The following is a 20,283-nucleotide window of genomic DNA, read 5'->3' on the forward strand; positions in this document are numbered from 1 at the left end:
ATTCAAACCTGATTTCTTTTTAGTTTAGATTTAAATCTTGTTTCATAATTATTCTCATTGTCACTGACCTAAGATCTTCGTCATTATTAGTCAGTGTTTCGGTTCATTTTGTAAGAATTACATTTAATGGAATCTTAAGATTAAGAGTAAAAAAAGAAACACCAAAGTAAAGTTTACATTTTGTACTACAAGTGCCTTCATCATTTCAAGTGTTAATTGTAAAAAAAAAAAAAAAAAAACGTAAAAAAAAAATTATTTATTTATTTTGTACCGTTGTCACACAATGCTCTGATCAATCAATCAATCAATCAAACTTTATTTATATAGCGCTTTTCATACATATAAATGCAACTCAAAGTGCTTTACAAAAGCCATCAGCCCGTCCAAACATATAAAACACCAACAAACAGTATGACAGAGGTAAACAGGACAGGAAGACAGAGTATGAAGAGAGAGAAATACAGCACAACATGAGGGGAGGAAAGGAGGAAAAAAATAACCTTGCAACATAAGCAAAATACATTTCACAAACATATAAAGAATATGTTTATATTAAGGTACTGATAAAGAATATGTTTATATTAAGGTACTGTATATCACTGTTCATAAACACTGTCCAGTGTATGCATATTATTATGTAAGCTTGAAGGTATTTATATGAGCACACACACATTGTTTGCATGTAGTGAGGTGTCTGTGTGTAAATAAGTTGATCCTCTTGCTCTTGTTTGATGAGGATGTAGGAGTTTGTTTTAGGGCATGTGGTTACTAAGGAAGTTACTGTGTAGAGTTATGGAACAACTATAGATGGTGCTGTTGTATACTATTTCAGTACAGAACTATGCAATGAATACGTCCTTTGACACTGCAGCTGTCTGACAATGACTGCATCAAGAGCGTACACACACATGCAAAGGGTTCTTTGAAAATAAGAAGCCATAATCTTGTCATCACTACATTTTTTACATTTTTTAATTATTTATTTGGCACAGTTTTCAAAGAAAGAAAATAACATAAAAACAACAACAATAATACAATTTATATATTCCATATGCATATTGAAATAAAATAAAGACATGCCAGGAAAACCCCAAAAAACCCTCATGGGGCTTGGATAGTGGGATTCCCTAATATAACATAAAAATAAAAAAGAACAAGGAACATAGAATTATACAGAGCAAGAAACTAGAAAAACAAAACAAAGGCACAATATAAATATACATAGCAATGAAACAAGAATTATAATAGGTTATTGAAATAGTAATAGGTTTTTACCATATTACAGCTTTTCTCAGGCATTGTTATTATTATGGCAGAAAGATGGAACTATAGTAATGTTTTTTTTGTGGCTTTTGTTATTAGGAGGCCTTTGGAGACGTGAGCGAGCGGAGGAACCTGAGAACAAAGCTCGGCTGTAAGAACTTCAGGTGGTATCTGGATAATATTTACCCTGATATTCACGTCCCAGAGGATCAGCCAGGCATGTTTGGAATGGTGAGAACACATCTGAGTTGCTAACTGTCAGGTTTAATTAGAGTGTGAATTTAAGAATGAATTAATTGAAAAACACGCCGTACAAATACAAAATGGTGGCCAGTGCAAACTCTGTTAAATTATTTTGTTTTTTTAATTTTATTTTTTATAACTGCCTTCAGTGTTTTGATTTGTTTGTTGTTTGTTTGTTCGTTTGTTTTCTTTGCGGGAGTAATAGAAATTCTCAGATCTAAGTTGTTTGATATACTATGGTTGACTAATAAGAAAATATGTAAATAAATAATAATAATAATAATAATAATAATACATATTTATTTGACATTAAGTGGCTATATATAGAGATACAATTTCTTATTTTGAAGTGTTGAGTACCAGGGGATAGGCCTAGATAAGCATTTTATACTTCAGCCTTCTCCCTTTTTTTTCGAACCAAAATGATATAAGGAAATGCGTAGTGAATATTAAGTTAACTGGTTCTTGTTTCTATCTTATTACTTAGACGGGGCAGATGCATTTATATGTATAGGGCTTTATAAACTATGTGTGTAAATGTTTATATGTTTATCTACATCTGTTTAATGGTGCCCATGTGAGTATGTGTATGAATATGTATATGCATCTAGCCTACGCTGTTGTAGTTTATGTTGTTTATTTTTTTCGGTTCGAAAAGAAGAATTAATAAAATTAAATGAAAAAAAATGAAGAATTGTCATGGTAAAAGTGATATTTCAATAGATTAAGAATAACTGTCCCCTCCCATGTATGAGCTTCTGTAAGCTATATTTCATCAATATCTAAAAAGATCTATTAACGCGGCTGCTTTTTGTCATTCTAGCTGAAGAACCGAGGCAAGACCAACTACTGCTTTGACTACAACCCTGTAGACGAACACGTCGTGGTGGGCCAAAGGGTCATCCTCTACCCATGTCACGGCATGGGTCAGAACCAGGTAACTGACGTCAGTCTTTCAGGCCGTTACCTATAAAATGATTCTTGATGTGCTGTCTGGTAAAACCTACCTGTCATCCTGTTGTAAGGGCCAATGAAATGTCTTAATTTTAACATTGGGAAATGTTTTAACAGTCTCAGGCTGTGATCGATTCAGTCATGTGATGCTTGATAATGCTTGAGTATGACATCCTACTTATTTGTTAATTTAAGCACTGTATACAGTACATAGGCCTGTCACGATAATTACTATATCGACTTAACATTTGATATATAAAAATGGGCATGATAATTTTTTCTGGACTCAATATATTGACTTTTTGTGCTTTTTTGTCTTCTTGTTTAACCCTTTATCAGGCGAAGAACTATATTTGGTAACTTCAGTGGATATCAAAACTGGGTCCCCATGTCTCTCTGTGAGGTCGTAGAACCACATGGATTTTTTTCCAGCTAATCAGCAAAGATCAGGCTAGATGCGAGATGTTACTAGATTAAAGTGGCAAATCTACAAGAAAAAAAGTTGCAGATTGAAGAGATTTAAAGTGGCAAATCTGCACAAAAATATTTGCAGATTTACAAGAAAAAAATTGGGGAACATTTTTTTTTTTTTGCAGATTCACCACTTTAAATTTCATCAATCTGCACATTTTTTTTCTTGTATATTTGCCACTTTAATCCTGTCAACTTTTTTACCATTAATTTGAGATTTTTTTCTCATAAATTTGTAACTTTTTTTTACCGTTAACTTTTTTCTCAAAATATTACCCCCCCCCCCGGGTCCGTATGTTTTTTTTTTTTACACATTCTGGCTGTATGTAATATCCTCCAATATTCTCTAGGGTTAAAATTTGGAATTTGCAAGTATTTCAATGAGTGCCCTATTAAGGGTTAAAGTAATGCTGCAAATGTTTGACGGGCAGTACGGTTGTAGTTTATTTAATTATGTTTGATTTATCTAGGATATTTTAATATTTCTTTTCCACATTTCAATTCCAATGTTTAATATTCTCAAGATAAAAAAGTTAATTAAATTAATTGCTGTGAAAAAGGATTCAATATGCTCTAATCGTTACAAAACAAACAACATCGATACAATGATACTATCGTTTATCATGATAGTTTCATCCTAAAGAATGCGTTATCATGACAGGCCTAACAGTACATACTGATAGTGTGTAGTATGCACTATATTGACTATAGTACTTATGTTTCCCGTCTAGTTTTCTGCATTACCACATAAAAATGTATTGGTAAAAACACAGCATAATGCATGTTTTCTTCTTAGCTTAGACATCAGTAATACTTACAGTAATACAGTCATCTTATTTCACATTACACCACAAGAGTTTGTAGTTGCGGTGTTTTTTTTCCCTCTGTGGTTGACAATAGTCCAGGAAATTTACCATTGTTATTCCAGCAGCCCCCTGTGGACACACACTGATGTCTCCTCTGGAGGAAGTGGGCTCAGAAGCGCTTGTGTTGTCTGCCTTATCACAGTGCTCTTCATGCTGCACAATCACTCTTTCCTTTATAGTCTGCACACACACCAGCAGCACACGTGTGTCTGTGTGTGTGAACAAACACACAAGACATCTCTCAGTACATCTCAATGTTTTTTCCTCTGAGTCATACATATACGTACATGCAGACATATATATGCATGTACAGATTCTCTGATGGTGACTCAATGCAAGTTGTGTTTCCATCAGTTGAGTTGAAGAGAAAAAATTGACACTTTAGTCTCATGCATAAAACATGGTCTTTCTCTTACTCCACAGTTTGATTGAAAAAAAATGAGTAGTTTGTTTTTATTCAGGTTTTATATGATGTAACGCAATTCGCATGAAACGATTTTAAGCTGTTTGTTCCCCACAGTTTTTTGAATACTCTTCGGATGGCGAGATCCGATACAACACTAGGGAACCTGCTGGCTGCGTCGTAGGCGACAACATCAGCACCTACCTGACTCTCCAGCTGTGTCGGAAACGAGGGCAGTCTGTACCTGTAGACCAGAAATTTATCCTCAGAAAGGTAAGGACTATATTTCTGTTTAAGTGTATTTAATACTATTTTTCTTTATGAAACAGGATGGGTAACACTTTACAATAACCAACTAAGTGATGTTTATAGATGGTTTATAAACCAATTATTAACCATTTACAAAGTGCTATACATATTTAATAGTTAAATGCATTCAACTTATTTCTTAGAAGATATATGAATAATTTCAAAATCATTAACATACTGTTATGAGTGCAATTAAAACTATTAATTATAATTTAATTGTTTGTTTATGGTAAAGTAACTATAGACTTACATTAATATGCCACCTATTTGCCATTTATAAATGATTTGGTTAGTTAAACATTAATAAATTATGTATTTACCATTCTAAATGGTTTATATACGGTTTATAAATGATGATTAAATATTAATAAACTATCTGTTTACATTTATAAATGATGGTTATTGTAAAGTGTTACCACAGGATGAATTGTGAGCAGTTGTGGAGTGTAACTAAGTACATTTACTCAAGTACTATACTTAAGTACAATTTAGAGATGCTTGGATTTTACTTGAGTATTTGTATTTTATGTACCTTTAAACTTCTACTCCACTACATTTACAGCTTTAGTTACTTTACAGGTCAAGGCTTACCATGATGAACATCATCAATGTAAACTTCATAACGGTTAAAATGAGCCCTCCTTTAAAAAAATGAAAATGCTGCTTACATACATGCATCAATAATAACAATCCAATAACATACAGTGCTGTGCAAAGGTTTTAGGCAGGTGTGAAAGAATTATTTAAAATAAGAATGCTTTCAACTATAGAATTGTTAATAGTGTATTTTTGATCAATTAACAAAATGCAAAGTGAGTGAACAGAAGAAAAATTAAATCAGATCAATAATTGGTGTGGCCTTCAAACCAGCATCAGTTCTAGGCATTTTTCACACATTTTTGACTATTGCACAGTACTGTATTTGGATTTGTATAAAACTTTTGATACTTTAAACACATCTTGATGATGATGCTTTTGTACTTTTACTTAAGTACAGTAGTTTTGAATGCAGAACTTTCACTTGTAATGGAGTAAAACTGTGTGTTATTAGTAGTAGGATACTTAGGATAAGATAAGTATCCTAAGTATCCTACTTATAAGTAGGATAAGAAGTATTCCGCAATAGTAATGATGGAGGTAATGACTTTGTTCTTATCACCAATTAAACTTCGTATATTGATGTAAAATCAATTTTGTTATGTATTTCTTAAATAAAATTGAAATATTACTTCTGCTAGGACAAAGAAGAGAGACATTTCAGGATCAGTCTTGAATCCTTTCAAATTCACCAATTCTCTCCATTTGTTCATTGACCGACCAAGGTTGACTCATGTTTTATGAGTGCTCTATCATTCTCCCTTTTAACTATTTTTTTCTTTTTTTTTTGGTCTTCGGTCAATTCTTTTTCTCCTTGCCAATCCTGCCTCAGTATCAGCCATAACCACAAAATAAAATGTCCAAAATAACATTTTGTTCAATAACACTGTGCTCACTCAGAGCACCATGAAGCTGGTTATGCACCACACAGTGCTGCAAGTAATTTAGCATGTGTTCAGTGTCTTCACACCACACTAATGTCAGTAGCTAAACTACTCTATCTAAATGTAAATGGCTCCAGCAAAGACACAATGGATGTTGACAGAATATCTGTGTTCTAATAGTAAGATTTGGTGTTCTTGAAACAGTAATAGCTGCTTTTTGTAACCACTTCTTGGCAATTTGAGTGATTAACTGGCATATAACTCTTGTGTTTTGTACTATTATGATATTAAGTTGTTCCCCACCTGGTTGTTTTCAGGACGGGAGCCTGTATCACGCGGTGAGCCAGAAGTGCGTTCAGGCGGTAGACAAGACAGACAACGGGACGCCAGCCCCCTCACTCCAACCGTGCTCTGACAGCCTCCACCAAAAGTGGTTCTTTGAGGAGAGAATTTAATGGTATCAACCTAAAATATATGCACATATATATATTTTTAATTCAGGGCCGATATCCTGAGGAGGGATATGGGTGGATTGAAAGTGTTTTTTGATATGTTTGCCTTCCCCTGAAAGGAACCCAAAGGAGGAAGCCTCAATGCTCCTTCCAAAACTTCAACCTTTGCACATTTTTGTGCCAGCTGGATTAAATGGACCGATCGTAAATTATACTGATAAGCACTTACGTTTTGAAGTACTTTGTAAATATTAATGGGAATATTTTTTTTCTTGAACGCTGTTGCTGGGAGACGGGAGCCGACTGGAATATTGTTTTTGTAATCAAGGAGGATTAGTGAGCACAATCGTACATGCTGACATTTTTTCTTGTTTTACATTCACCCACTCCACTTCTGGTGCAATCTTTGGGATCAGTTTAGCTCACATACTTGCTTTGTATACACATGGACAAACAGTGAAACAGGTGTGCGTGTGTCTAAATGAAAATAACTGTTTTATACCTCGATCAACAGTCTCTGAAGCTCTTATGAGTGAGTGGCTGACATTACAGTAATTTCCATAGCTGCATCATTATGAGGCATTTTTAAATGTTTGCGTATTCTCCTGTAGAGGGGGCCAACGCTCCTCTCTGCAAATTCCTCCTTTTCACTGTGTTCTCTATTTGTTGAGAGAAAGTGGGACAAATCTTCAGGTATATTGTAAAGAACCTTTTTGAGTGCTTTCTACTCTTATACACCAGTGGCTTAGAAAAAGCCTCAGATCCCAGGCATTATTGCAATTACCTAGTACCTCTTCAACATAATCACCTAACTACTGATAACAGGAGAAACTCCAGTCTTATTCCATTCTGCTTTGACTGAAGTCATTTTGCAATGCAAATTTAACTTAAAAGGTAAAATGACATGGGTCATTTATCTGGTTTGTTGTAATTTTTGTAACTTTTTTTCAGCTTAGCGCACTTGCCTTTTGTGCTTTTTAAATTATATGCAGCTTCAAAAGACTAAATCATAGCCATATTTTCTGAAATTACTTCATGTGGTGTCAACAATGTTTATTTGAAATGGTTTATTTCCTAGATAAGACTAAATTACTGTGTTTTTTAATTGCTTTGCTGCAGACATATCTCAACTATGGTCATAAATGAGTGAGGATTTATCACCTAATGCTAATAAGTGCAAATCACAAGAAAGACCCAAGAAAGTGGAAAATGAATCAAAATTAACTTTAGTTTTATTTATTTAAATCAAAGCAGTATCTGTGGAATTGGATATATGACCCTATTGCTTGTGTGTGCTACATTTCCCCTAAAAACTATGGCAGATATATAAAGCTTGATACCATGTAGTCTATCTTTTTAAAGACGAATATGAGCGTGTGAATGAAAGAGCTTAAAACCAATCATCTGTTAGTTCTTACGAATCAGAACTCCATTGTCTGAAAATGGCATAGCCTTTAGTGCTGAAAAAGAAATTTGAATTAAATTGCAACCATAAAAACTAAAGTATAATTGAATCATGGATCTGGTGAATTGTGACACGCCTACTTGGAGTCCATGGAAAGTGCCTAAATATAAAAAATGTATCTATTTAAAGATATCCCGTCATGAAGAGGATTTTGTACTGAATGTATATTATACTTTACCACACAATGCAACCTGGTCTCACAGGAATCCGTGAAATAGCCACGGATTTGCTTAACTCAAAATCCGTGGAATAGCCACGGAATCACTCAAATTCCGTGAAACTGACACGGATTTCACTACAATGCAATAATGAAAGTCATATCCCGTGGCTATTCCAACATACAAAGTGATTATGTACATTCACTGAGTGAATATTTAGAAAATAAAACTTATATTTCTCGCTAGAAATGTGATCAAAATCCATTTTTATGCAGAAACTAAGTCAAAATATTGATTTTTTTCACTAAAAATGAAAGAACTGTCCGCCATGTTTTTTGTTCTGACCGCCGGGACCTTGAAAGTCACGTGACTTGCAACAAACCAATAGGAAAAAATATCCATGGAATAGCCACGGGATATGACTGTCATTAACCTGCATTGTAGCGAAATCCATGTCAGTTTCACGGAAATTTGAGTGATTCCGTGGCTATTCCACGGATTTTGAGTTAAGCGAAATCTGTGGCTATTTCACGGATTCCTGTGAGACCAGGTTCCACAATGAGACAGAAAGAGGGCATTAGTTGGAGTTTTGAGAAAGTATCTGCACACCCAGAGTAAGTATGGTCCCCTGCTGAGAGTACAGCACACTCAGGCAAGATGTCATTCCCGTGAGTGCACGTTTTTACTCTGGTGGCTTGTAGTGATTTGTGCACACTGCCTCTGTTTCCATCCGTCAGAATCAGACGACTATAGATCTCTCTGTTGTTGTGGTCACTTGTGTGGCTGTCCCTCAGGCGATGCAGAGGGACTAAGGGAAACACAGCGGAGGAGTAGACAGTTGTTGGTGTCTCCAGAGTGCTGGGATGCCAGATGGCTTCCTGATTGATTTTCTGGTCCTCTCCCAATTCTTTATCACTACCTCTCTCTCTCTCTCTCTGGGTGTCAGAGGTGTGCAGCGCAGGACTTATCTATTGGACCGGCGCCAGCCAAATCCTCCTCAGATGAGCACTTGTTACTCATGTGCTTGAGGTTTGATTTATGAATGGAAGCCATCAAGAGTACAGTTTTTGGCAGCAGGAGCAGATAATGGAGGAGACTGAATGGAGCAATTTGTGACCCCTTCCTTACCATTAACCTTCACAGACTGTTGGCCTATTGGTCTCACAGGAGCTTTGTTAGGTGGACGATTGTACTGAAATAGATTTTTGCTATTGATTCAGAATGTATACTTGCAATAAGATAAATGGGCGGATGGAAAAAAGTTGATTTTGCCAGGACCACAAGAGGGACTTAAGTATAAGAACTCCTTAATTTGCCAAATGTAATTAATGTGCAGGAACATGGTAACATCTGTGCATCACATAGTCAAAGCCTAAAGGAACAGGTGTGCTTTACTTACTGCTCTGAACATATATTTATTATTTTATTTGAATGCATCATGAGATAGCTACCCTGTAGGATGACAGCACGGAAGATGTTCCAAGGAAACTGGAAGAAGGACATATATTTGTGTGGTTAAAGTTCCCAGTAATCCATCAAGGCTTTTTTTGGCAGTGTGAGTGGTACTTGATTGTGCAGACAAAGCTTGCTGATAAGTGGAATGGACTGAATGACCAGTAGGAAGAATATAGTCTGCTCCAGGGAGGAAGGGAATGGACTGCTGTCTAGGGATTCTATCAATGTTTGAGCAGTAAAGCTTGATCTCTGTCTTTATAGAAGAGCATTACATGCTTCAGAAGAGTCTGGGAACAGGCTGTTCTTTAGTGTTCATGGTTCCTGCATTGTAAAAAAAGATAAACAATAGCTACTCAATAAAAATGAGGCAACAGATTGCACTCAATATTATTTATTAAATCTAACTACGTTACAAGTTGAGTTAATAACAACTTAACAGGAAGTGTTAAGTGTCAATTAAAAACGGACTAATTCTATTGTGTTGGATTTATTCAAAATTATCTTGATTTAAAAATATATACACATAAAGATTATATTTAATTTTGGTCAAAATAAGTAGATTCTATCTCAAACATTTTATATTAAAGTTATTTAAACAACTGCCTCTAAATCAAGGATGCATTTACATTTAATACATTTTATCAAATATATTAAGTAAAATGAAATGACAACAGAATAATTTATCATAGAGAGGTGGGGCTGGGAAATATGATGGTGATATATCGTCAAAATTGTATAAAATGTCTGTCGTATAGACTTTTCTATATCTTTTTTGCAATATTAAAAACCAGCCAACAAACTGCGTTATGGCAATATTTAAATTTTCATTGCATGTTAAGTTTACTTGAAATTGTCATGCTCATTTTCACTAATGCGCTTGTTAAAATTAGAAAATAATTAGTACTTAAAGTTCGTCAAATATTAAATTCACACAAAATATAGGCTTTATCGGGTGTTTATTTCATATAGATTATTTATTTATTTAATTATCCGGGAAACACACCATATTGTACATTAGGGGATTGGGGCCAGGTAGGAGAAAAAAAAAGTGAGAGGAGGAATTATTTTTTCATTATGCAGTTCGGTAAAAAAGTCGAAAATGACAAGAATAAAGTCAACTTTTTGTGCTTGGTAAGTTGGAAAGATATTCACAGATGTTTTCGTGTCAATAAGTCATCAGAGCATTATTGTTTTAGAGAAACGGCGTCTATCTGAACAGTTACTGCGAGTGACAACCTGATTTTCATCAATGTCATAAAATGAGAAATAACAACAGTATTTAAGGGTGTAGTAGCATTCAAGTCCCCCTACACAAAAATTAGAGTTGCTACTACAACTATTGTTTTGGGAAAATCTGCTTTTATGCAATTTATGGGAATTTTATAGACGTATATTAATTGTATTGAGGAAAATCAGGTTGTAGCTTGCAGTCTACTATACCAAACTCAAAAAGTTGACTTTATTCTCGACATTTTGACTTTTTTCTTGACATTGTATTCAACTTTATTTTGTCATTGCAGCTTTTTTCTTGAAGTGCATAATTAATTTTCCCCCCCTCCTATCATTTTTTTTCCTACCTGACCCTAATCCTCTTCCATAATATTGTGATATATATCATCATCGAGATAAAAAAAAAACCCAACCTATAATTGGATTGAAGATTTTTGCTATATTGCCCAGCCCAGTCTCTCAGTCCTATAGACTCATGACTTTCCCTGCTGTCATTTAAGCAATCAGATTTTTTTTTTGCAGGTGAATTTGCCCTTTTAATACAGTGCTCATGCTTAATGTAACACACACTTAAGAAGTTACAGCTTTTCCATTTCTATCAGTTTGTGTCTTTAGACTGCGAGTACAGTATAATTATGCTACCCTGTTATTCAAAGGGTTATTTATTGTCCCCCGTGGGCATCTGTTATGCCAGACATGTCCTACATAGTAAAACATTTTTTATGCTGTGGTTTTATCGTATGCTAATTTGATACGGTACACGCAGCTGTAATAAAACTGATTTTCGCTAGTCGAGGATCATATCTCTCTGACAGGTCATATAGGGCCTCTATATCAACCAAACTCGTCATAAAGAGACGTGACATCCCGGGGATCCGTTGGAGCACTTGAACTTGTAAAGTGGCTGATTGCACTGTCACCCAACACTAATGGACCATGCAGTGCTGTTGACAATAGCATGCACATATCTTCTTTTATAATATATTGGCAAGGCATTTCCAGGGAAGGCATTTCAGTTATTTAAGTGGTAAATATGCACAAATAATAATGCTGGAATTTGACACCCTGTGTGGTGCATTAATGTGCTGTCTGTAACTCCAGTGGCCTTATATTGTTATTAGAAAGTGAAGGATATGATTAACAATATTTTTGTATTTGTTGGATCCAATAAATGGACCTTATCTGATGTTAATGTACCATGTTGTCAATTGTAAAGTAAGTAAACAGATGTAATGTTAAATTTGTCTGTTCTTGTTCATTAAGTCTTTCTTTTAATATTGAGTTTTATGTTTTTAAATGTGTAGCACCATTGGCAGGCACAATTTATTTAAAAAAAAAACTCCACAGTCCTAAAAATACTTTTGCTCTCACTGTACACCATTGCGTATCCATTAAAGTGTGACTCATCGGCAACCACAATGAGGAAAAACAGGCTATCATCCACATTTAACTGTGATGGAGACGTGAATCAAGATGCTTGGAGGGTAATGAGAGAAGAAAAAGAGAAATAGAAAGGAGGGTGGGGGTGTTGGTGGGGGTGAGTTTTCCAAGCATATCTGATTGGTTTGATCACCAGCTGCTGAGTGAGATGATGAAATGTGGCGCCCGCTCCAAGTCGCTCTGTTCCCCCTGGTGTTGACGCTCTGTCCTGCAGTCGCTCTCAATTACTCATTGATGATGCTCTGCTGTTTCATTTCATAGAATCTCGAGTGTGTGTGGGCCTCGTCTTTGAACGGTGGTTAAAATACAGCATGTTAAAAACACAAAAAAAGTTTCATGACATTAGAAAAGGTGAAATTCTTTACGTGTGAGTCTCTCAATTTCTGCTGTTAAAGTATGCCACGCTGCTGAAAATAATAGCGTGGAGCATTTGTACTCCACATGAGACGAGCTGGTTTCTCTCTCGCACAGGATGACATGCTCTGATGGAAAACTTGCCAGAAATCTTCACATTCTGACAAATGCTGCCGAGACACCACTCGGCTGCTTCCTAGGAAAATGAGAAGCGCTGCAGAAGGCTGTGATGCTGCTGTCTCTAGCAGTGTGTCTCATCCTAATCTTTTGGGTGCCTCCCTGTGAGATACGCAGTACAAAATAGCACCATAAAATATCCTGAAATTCAGCAAACGCGCCCACAGAAACGCCGCATGTTGCAATCTCTGCACACAGTGTAGGCCTAGTTTTTGATCCGGTGTGGCATACATGCAGCACTACAGTCCCCCACACCCCATATGTGTCTTTAATGATAATGCAAAACAAGGCTCCCCATGGTGCAGGTCTTTGGAGATGCTCAGGCTTCAGTTGTCAGGGAGCGTGAGGAACCATAGGAAGAGCGACACACACACACTGACAGGAGGCCATTTCCACACTGCATGTCTGTTTAGTTTATGTAATCCCCAATACCCAGAACAGCTCAGGAGCAGCGACTGCTGGCTGCATACATTAGATGACACACTTTCACTTTCAGGAGGGACTCCAGACGGTGCAGTAAACATATGAGGCCTAGATACAGAGATAGCATTGCATTTCTTATGCACCGCCGCTGCCTGGCATCTGATTAGATGGATCATGCAGTGGAGGAAGCAGCAAGGCTTCCATGAAGTCGCTCAGTCGGTAAATTAGTTAAAATAAATATAACCAACTATTCTACAGTTCATCAGTCGTGTCCGAGCAATTTTGCAGTTTTATTAGCTGGGTCGTGTGTCATTTCTATTCGGCAGTTTTTTCCATGGAGCAAAGGAAAACAAGGAAAAAAGAAATCGACCTTGCCAGCTTTCAACACGACAGACATTCAGAATTGTGAGTGTAAAGACAGGTACAATTTTGTTGTGAAGGAAACCAAGAGAGATGGTTTTTATAGTTTCACAGAAAGTTGCATCTGTACAGCAGTGATGTGAAACACAAACTACAAGAGCACAGTCTGTGAAAGGAGTAATCTGATACAAATGATACTCCCAAACACTTAAAGGGCCAGTTTCATAGGGGTGCCTCAACTTAAAGCCTTTATCATAGGCTCCAACTGATATGGGTTTATCTACACTGCAAAAAAAGAAAAGTTGGGTGAACTAAAAATTTCAAGGCAACAAACTTCGATAAAATTTTAAGTTGGACAATTAAACTAAATGTTTTAAGATTTGTTTTTGAGTTTGCTGAACTCTGAATTTCTCTGGCACGATTGTAACGCCGCTATGAAATGTCAGCTAATGTTGTGACCACAATTTTGAGTTAGCATTGATATGCTAATAGCTACTCTTGTAGCTGTAACAAGCAGCGCCACTAGCATCAGTTAGCCGCTAGCATCAGTTAGCCGCTAGCATCAGTTAGCCGCTACCTTTCGCTAATGATCAAATTTCACAACACAGAAATAAGAGTTAGAAGAACTATTGTCCCTTGTTTTAAACCCCAACTTAAAGATACAAGTAACAACAACTCACCAACTTGTTTTTGAGCAGACAACTGGCTTCATTTGTTGTGCTAACTTACATTATTACCCTAAATGTCAATAATTTATATTTCCAAGTTTTACCAAATGAAATCACTGTTTTAGGCCAAAAAATACAAGTTGGCTTTTTTGCAGTGTACGGCCGATATTTAGAGAGCAGAGCGTCTGATGGCTATGGATAAAGTACAGTTTTTTTTTGTTTTTCTTATGTTCAGCATAGTAGATTAATACAGAAGACAAAAACTATGATGGAACACATCTGGAATTATGCAAAAAAAAGGTGTTAAAAGAAAATATGTTGTATTTTAGATTCTTCGAAGACCTTGCCTTGATGACAGCTTTGTACACTTTCTCTCAGTCAGCTTCATGAGGTGATCACCTGGATGTTTTTCATTTAACAGATGCACCTTGTTAAGAGTTAATTTGTGGAATTTCTTGCCTTCTTAATGAGTTTGAGACCACCAAAACAAGAGGTGGCTAGTTTGAAATATCTAAAATATATAAAACATGTTCCGGTTTGTTTAACACTTTTTGTTAAATACATAATTCAGTATGTGTTCCATCATAGTTTTGAGGTATTTAACATTAATCTACAATGTAGAAAAGACCATAAAAATAAAGAAAAACCATTGAATGAGGTGTGCCCAAACTTTTGACTGGTACTGTACAACGCCAATATCACTGCATCTAATAAAATACAGTTACATAAATATATAATTAAAACAAAGTGGCTGAATCTATTTGAACATTTATTTAACACCGCTACTGTCTGCGTTGTTTCTGTTTGCTTAAGTAGAGCTGCACTCTGTCTGCTGTGCATTAAAAATGTATTAACTAAATATATTTCTACAGGTAATAAAAAAATAAACTAAAAAAAAGCAACTTATGAATAAAAAATTGTTTCAGTGCGCTTAACGACAACATTTTTCAGCAGTTAGTTGTATCTTCTTGTTTTTTAAAGAGAAAATTCAAATTGAAAATGTCTAGACTTGCATAAGTGAATGAGAAATGCATACAATGTAAGTGTAGTGGCGTTAGGTGGTGTAGGCTAACTTAATTGTCAGCCTCATCAGCGAAAGCCCATTATCTCAAAATGACATTCGGCAATCAATCGGCTGACTGAATAATTGGCCTATTACTACTTTTTCACTTGAGAGTCTACTTCAATGTAGGATCTGGATGATATAATCCACTTCTGTGAAACCAGCCGATGTCTCATCAAAGGCAGCTTGCTTGTTGCTTATTTGGCTTGAGTTAGCCCTGTTGTTTTTTCAGTAGAGTTGGACTTTACCAAGAAATATCAAGGAACATTGTCTCCCCTCTCCAAAATATGATTCAGCTTCACAGATCACAAGAAAAATTAGACTTTTCACTTTCTGCAGTGCAGTGATTTGATTCCAAAATTCATCCACACAGCGAAGGCATCACTAGAGCTAATTGATAATTTGCCAACTTTTCATTTTCTCATTAAAAAATGTTATGACCCCATTCTCAATCTAAGCAGTTTGAACATAAGTGTGAATGATTAAAAAGAGTAGATGGGAATGTTGGACTTTGATTGTAAAGGTGATTGTGGATAATATGTCACCCTTTTCAATTACTATCACTGCCAGCATAGCTGTAAATTAGCGGACCATAGCTTTGTTAATGACATCAATGAACTAGTCCTTGATAATGAGTCACTTGTCATTGCTCGGACTTGTTACGCAGATGATTTTGATTAGATGATTTTTTTTAATGTAAAACCATGCTATTTTTCTTTTAACCATCAAAACACAGACATTCAGATTACAGTATAGGTATTATTCACGGTAATAGCATGGCAATGATGGTTGGTTGGTTGGTTGGTTGGATGTTTTTCCATGAAATGGGGTACAGATATCAATGGTGGCCAGAGAATAAATCCTGATTGCTTTCGTGAATTCCCTGTCTTTTCCTGTAGTGCCGCCACACATAAGTTTCAGCCCAGCATTTAATTTATTTAAGAATTCTCACTCCACTGATTCTTATGTCTTCTATCTACCTTATTACATAAGAAAATAAACTGATGAAGGGAAACTGTGAAATGGTGACGTTAAAACACATTTGACACTGTTTTGGTGTCTCTATATTTGACATCACTCTATGGATAAAACTGAAAAGCCATACGGTTAAGTGAGTCAGTAGTTACATGGGTAGGTTCTTATCTCAAAGACAGAACACAAGTGATGGATGCAACCTGGTCTCACAGAAATCCGTGAAATAACCACGGATTTGCTTAACTCAAAATCCGTGGAATAACCACGAAATTACTCAAATTTCCGTGAAACTGACAACTGAAACTGTTTGTTTAATGAAGATATTTTAACTAAAACTGGAGAGCAGAGCCCGAGGCATTTACAGTGGAGCGCGATTCAATGAGATTGCACAACACATCCGGTAGATAACAAAATAAAACAGCGGACAAACGTAGATTGTAACTCGTAGATCGTAAGTCGTCACTTCGTTAACATTAGTGTCTCCCACTGCAACAGAATAATATGTTGATCAGCAAATCAACCTCAGACACAAGGCATGTAATGGGCGAAGGTTTGATCCGTTAGATACATAGAGGATCAGGGAGATTTCAAAATAAAACACAGCGGATCGTCTTTTTCTGGTGAGGTCTTCGCCACAAAGTGATTATGTACATTCACTGAGTGAATATTTAGAAAATAAAACATATATTTCTCGCTAGAAATGTAAACAAAATCCATTTTTATGCAGAAACAAAGTCAAAATATTAATTTTTTCACTAAAAATTTCTGTCCACCATGTTTTTTGTTCTGACCGCCGGAACCTTGAAAGTCATATGACTTGGACACAAACCAATAGGAAAATTAAATGAAATTTGAGTGATTCCGTGGCTATGCCACGGATTTTGAGTTAAGCAAATCCATGGCTATTTCACAGATTTCTGTGAGACCAGGTTGGATGGATGTTAATGGATTGCTTTCCAGTCTAGAGTGTGGAGTTCCCCAGCGTCCTGGGGCCCTTTTCCCCTGCTCTATGTAAATGATTTGAAACCGGTATGTTCATGTGATCTCTTTCTCTTCCTCTATGCAGATGATTCTGTCTTAATTATATCCCGCAGATATAATTGTGATTTTACTCTAACAACATCATCAGGCCAATTGGACAGAGGATTGGAGGACAGTGGAGGTGGAAGGTCCACTCGATCTTCCAATTTGCTTATTCCTCCATGTTAAATGCCAGGTGCTGGGTTAATCTGTCTACTAAATTGAAAAGGACATTACACTTTAATTGGGGTAATTCATGTCACACCCAAAACACGCCTATGACTCATTAAGAGACTTAATTAAGAGGTTAAATACAACCCCCATGCACTTTAGACCATCATTTAAATAGGGCAATTTGTCTTGTTACCCTCTATAATGAGATTACACCTTATATTTTTTGTCAGTTACTCAAAAATATGGTTCACAATGTATTATTTTTTAAACTTGTGTAAATAATTAAAGAAAAATGAGTTCAGGAACATCATTAATCTATTTAAGATGTAACAAACTCTTTCATGCAGTGAAAAATGGATTAAATGTTCTTAAGGTCACAGGGGAAGTTACACAATAAATTATAAAACAGATGCTACTGGCTTTGGAAAACAAAATCTGCTTCAGCTGTTTTTGTTTGTTTTTTTAGCTTGTAGTTTGGAAAATCAGCGACCACATTTTGTTAATCATGTTGGAGGTTTTTGCAATCGTGATTATCTGCGTGATGTGAAGTAGAAGTTCTGCTTAGAGATGCTGATCTTTATTTACAAGGGAGCAGTTTTGTTTCTTTAAGACTTGATCAACTGACAGGCACTTGCAAGCTTGTTGAACAGCGTATCATCTATTTTAAGGGCTTTGATTTTGCTTTTAGGACATCTAGACTGAAAACTGCAGTTGCATGTGGCAAATTTTACTCTAAATAGCTCCATTTTGATGTGCATTTAAAGACTTATTCTCGGTCCTTTTGCTGTTGTGATACGACAGAATCACAGAATGCACATCTTGTGTAATATTTATGGTGACACTGCTGATGTGTGTAATTATGAGATGCATTTATATGGTGAGAGGAGAACAGTCACAGCGCATATCACACTTGTCTGCTAAAAACTGGAGTCTGTCACTTCGCTCTCCCACAGCGAATGGACATGGCAGTGCCCGGAAATATTAAATATGTGTTATTTCTAATGTAGATGACATGAATTGGGATATAAATAGAAATCGAGACAATGCTTCATGTTGTATAGTATTTTATTTTGTGCTCATTTTGTTTTTTTCTCTTTCAGAGTCTGATTGATGTTGCTCCACTGGGATTTCTTCATACTTTATTTTCTTTCCCCGTCGGATGCAATGTTGAAACTTGTCTAAGCGCAAATCATATTTGGCAGAAATTATGTACTCTGCTAAAGAGAATGCCAGAGTCACATTGATTCACACTCCGGCAGACTGTGATTTTTCACAGCCTCCCCCAACATAGCCTACATTGACAGAATACCTCTTTAATGTGTTCCTACGAGATAAAATGCTTCCACAGGCGATTAACCATTCCACCCCACTCCCATTCATTTCCCTTCATCAGATTACTTGATTGCTTGCTAAATGGACTGCCTCTCCCCCAAGGGAAATCTACTGTATGTATTTCCTTTGGACAAAATGAGACATGGTTGATTTATTTTTCCTAGCACACTGTGTTTTTAAGACATTCGATCAGCTTTACTTCAGTTCAGTCAAGCGTACCTCAGGTTTTGAGATGTTATTAATCTTTTCTAACACATATTTTATATTCAGGTCTATATAGTGGCCCAGAGCTGTTTTCGTGACTAGATCGAGACTAGTGAAATAAGAAAGTATTACTGCTAGTCAGTACAAATTACGCTGACTAAATTAAAAAGGGAACCATGTCTCTGTTTGAATTTCCTTCTGCAATCAGATCTGACCACCATCTAACTAAAGGCTAATAATAATAATAATAATAATAATATATTTTATTTATAGAGTGCTTTTCATGTAACAAGTCAAAGTGCTTTACAATGAAAAATATTTCTATGCAACACAATAAAATGAGCAGACTATAAAAGTAGACAATAAGATATCAGTAAGTGATAAAATATGTGACTGTAAAAGATTAAAAAAAAACTAAAAAAATTAATTAGAGAATAAGTTAAAAGTGACATTATCTAAAGGCTAAATTAAATAGTTCATTAATTTAATAAGTAATTTCAGCTGTCATGTAAAAATGTTGACAGATGCCACATATATGCCTCTTATAGCTTTTGGATTTTTCCAGAATTTTGGTGCAGTGTTTAAAAAAAGATGCTCTGCCTACTGTATTGTGCATTATTTGCTTGTATTTAAAAACCAAGCAGTTGGTCAGCAATGTAGGCTGGCCCTTAACCATTAAGAGCTTTAAAAACAAGTAAAATAACCTTAAAAATGATTCTATAAGATACTGTAAGCCACTGCAGTGTTGCTAAAAATTGAGTCATGTTCCGTCTTCTTTGTTTTGGCTATAAATCCAGTAGCACAGTTCTGAATAAAGCCCTTTACATACTCCAGGAATTTGCTCTTGTTCTTGAGTTGGCAAGAACAAGAACAAAGTTCTTTTTTTCTGGTCACGCCATTTCATACTTAACAAAAAACTCCACTGTAGAACTCCTGGGAAGTCATCATAGGGCCCTCCCACTGTAGCACACGTCTCATTCAAATTCAAATTTCTGACCAATCGAAAAATAGTTACTGGACACCACACAAGAGCAAAGTTCTGCCAAGATGATGATGTGTCAAGATCAGAGAAATTTGTTCTCTCTGCCAGGACTGCAAGAAAAAAAAGACATCATTCTGTTCTTGCAGCCCTGGAAGAGAAAACAAATTTCTCTGTTCGTGCAGAGTATTTATTAGCCTTAATTCAAGGTTTATCAATTGACTGTTGTGGAGAACCTTTTAAAAGAGCATTGTAGTAATATAATCTACCTGAGATAAAAGTATGAATACACTTTTCAGGATCTTTATATCATAGGAACGGCAATGTTGAGAGTTATAGTAATTATTTCACCAGCCGGCCTCCT

At 35.8% G+C, this 20,283-nt stretch overlaps 1 protein-coding gene across 1 annotated transcript in view; it reads left to right on the forward strand.

Annotated features, from left to right (window-relative positions):
- galnt12 (UDP-N-acetyl-alpha-D-galactosamine:polypeptide N-acetylgalactosaminyltransferase 12) overlaps positions 1-19,056 on the forward strand; it is a 28,705-nt gene extending 9,649 nt beyond the window's left edge. Inside the window, exons 7-11 of the mRNA XM_059349160.1 lie at positions 1,363-1,494; positions 2,330-2,443; positions 4,318-4,473; positions 6,308-6,447; positions 18,505-19,056. Of these exons, the coding sequence (XP_059205143.1) occupies positions 1,363-1,494; positions 2,330-2,443; positions 4,318-4,473; positions 6,308-6,445 (540 nt within the window). The 3' untranslated portion in view covers positions 6,446-6,447; positions 18,505-19,056. The remainder of the gene's footprint in view (positions 1-1,362; positions 1,495-2,329; positions 2,444-4,317; positions 4,474-6,307; positions 6,448-18,504) is intronic.
- Positions 19,057-20,283: the final 1,227 nt, after the last annotated feature.

Source organism: Centropristis striata, chromosome 14, assembly GCF_030273125.1.
Source record: "Centropristis striata isolate RG_2023a ecotype Rhode Island chromosome 14, C.striata_1.0, whole genome shotgun sequence".
Taxonomy (NCBI): Eukaryota; Metazoa; Chordata; class Actinopteri; order Perciformes; family Serranidae; genus Centropristis; species Centropristis striata.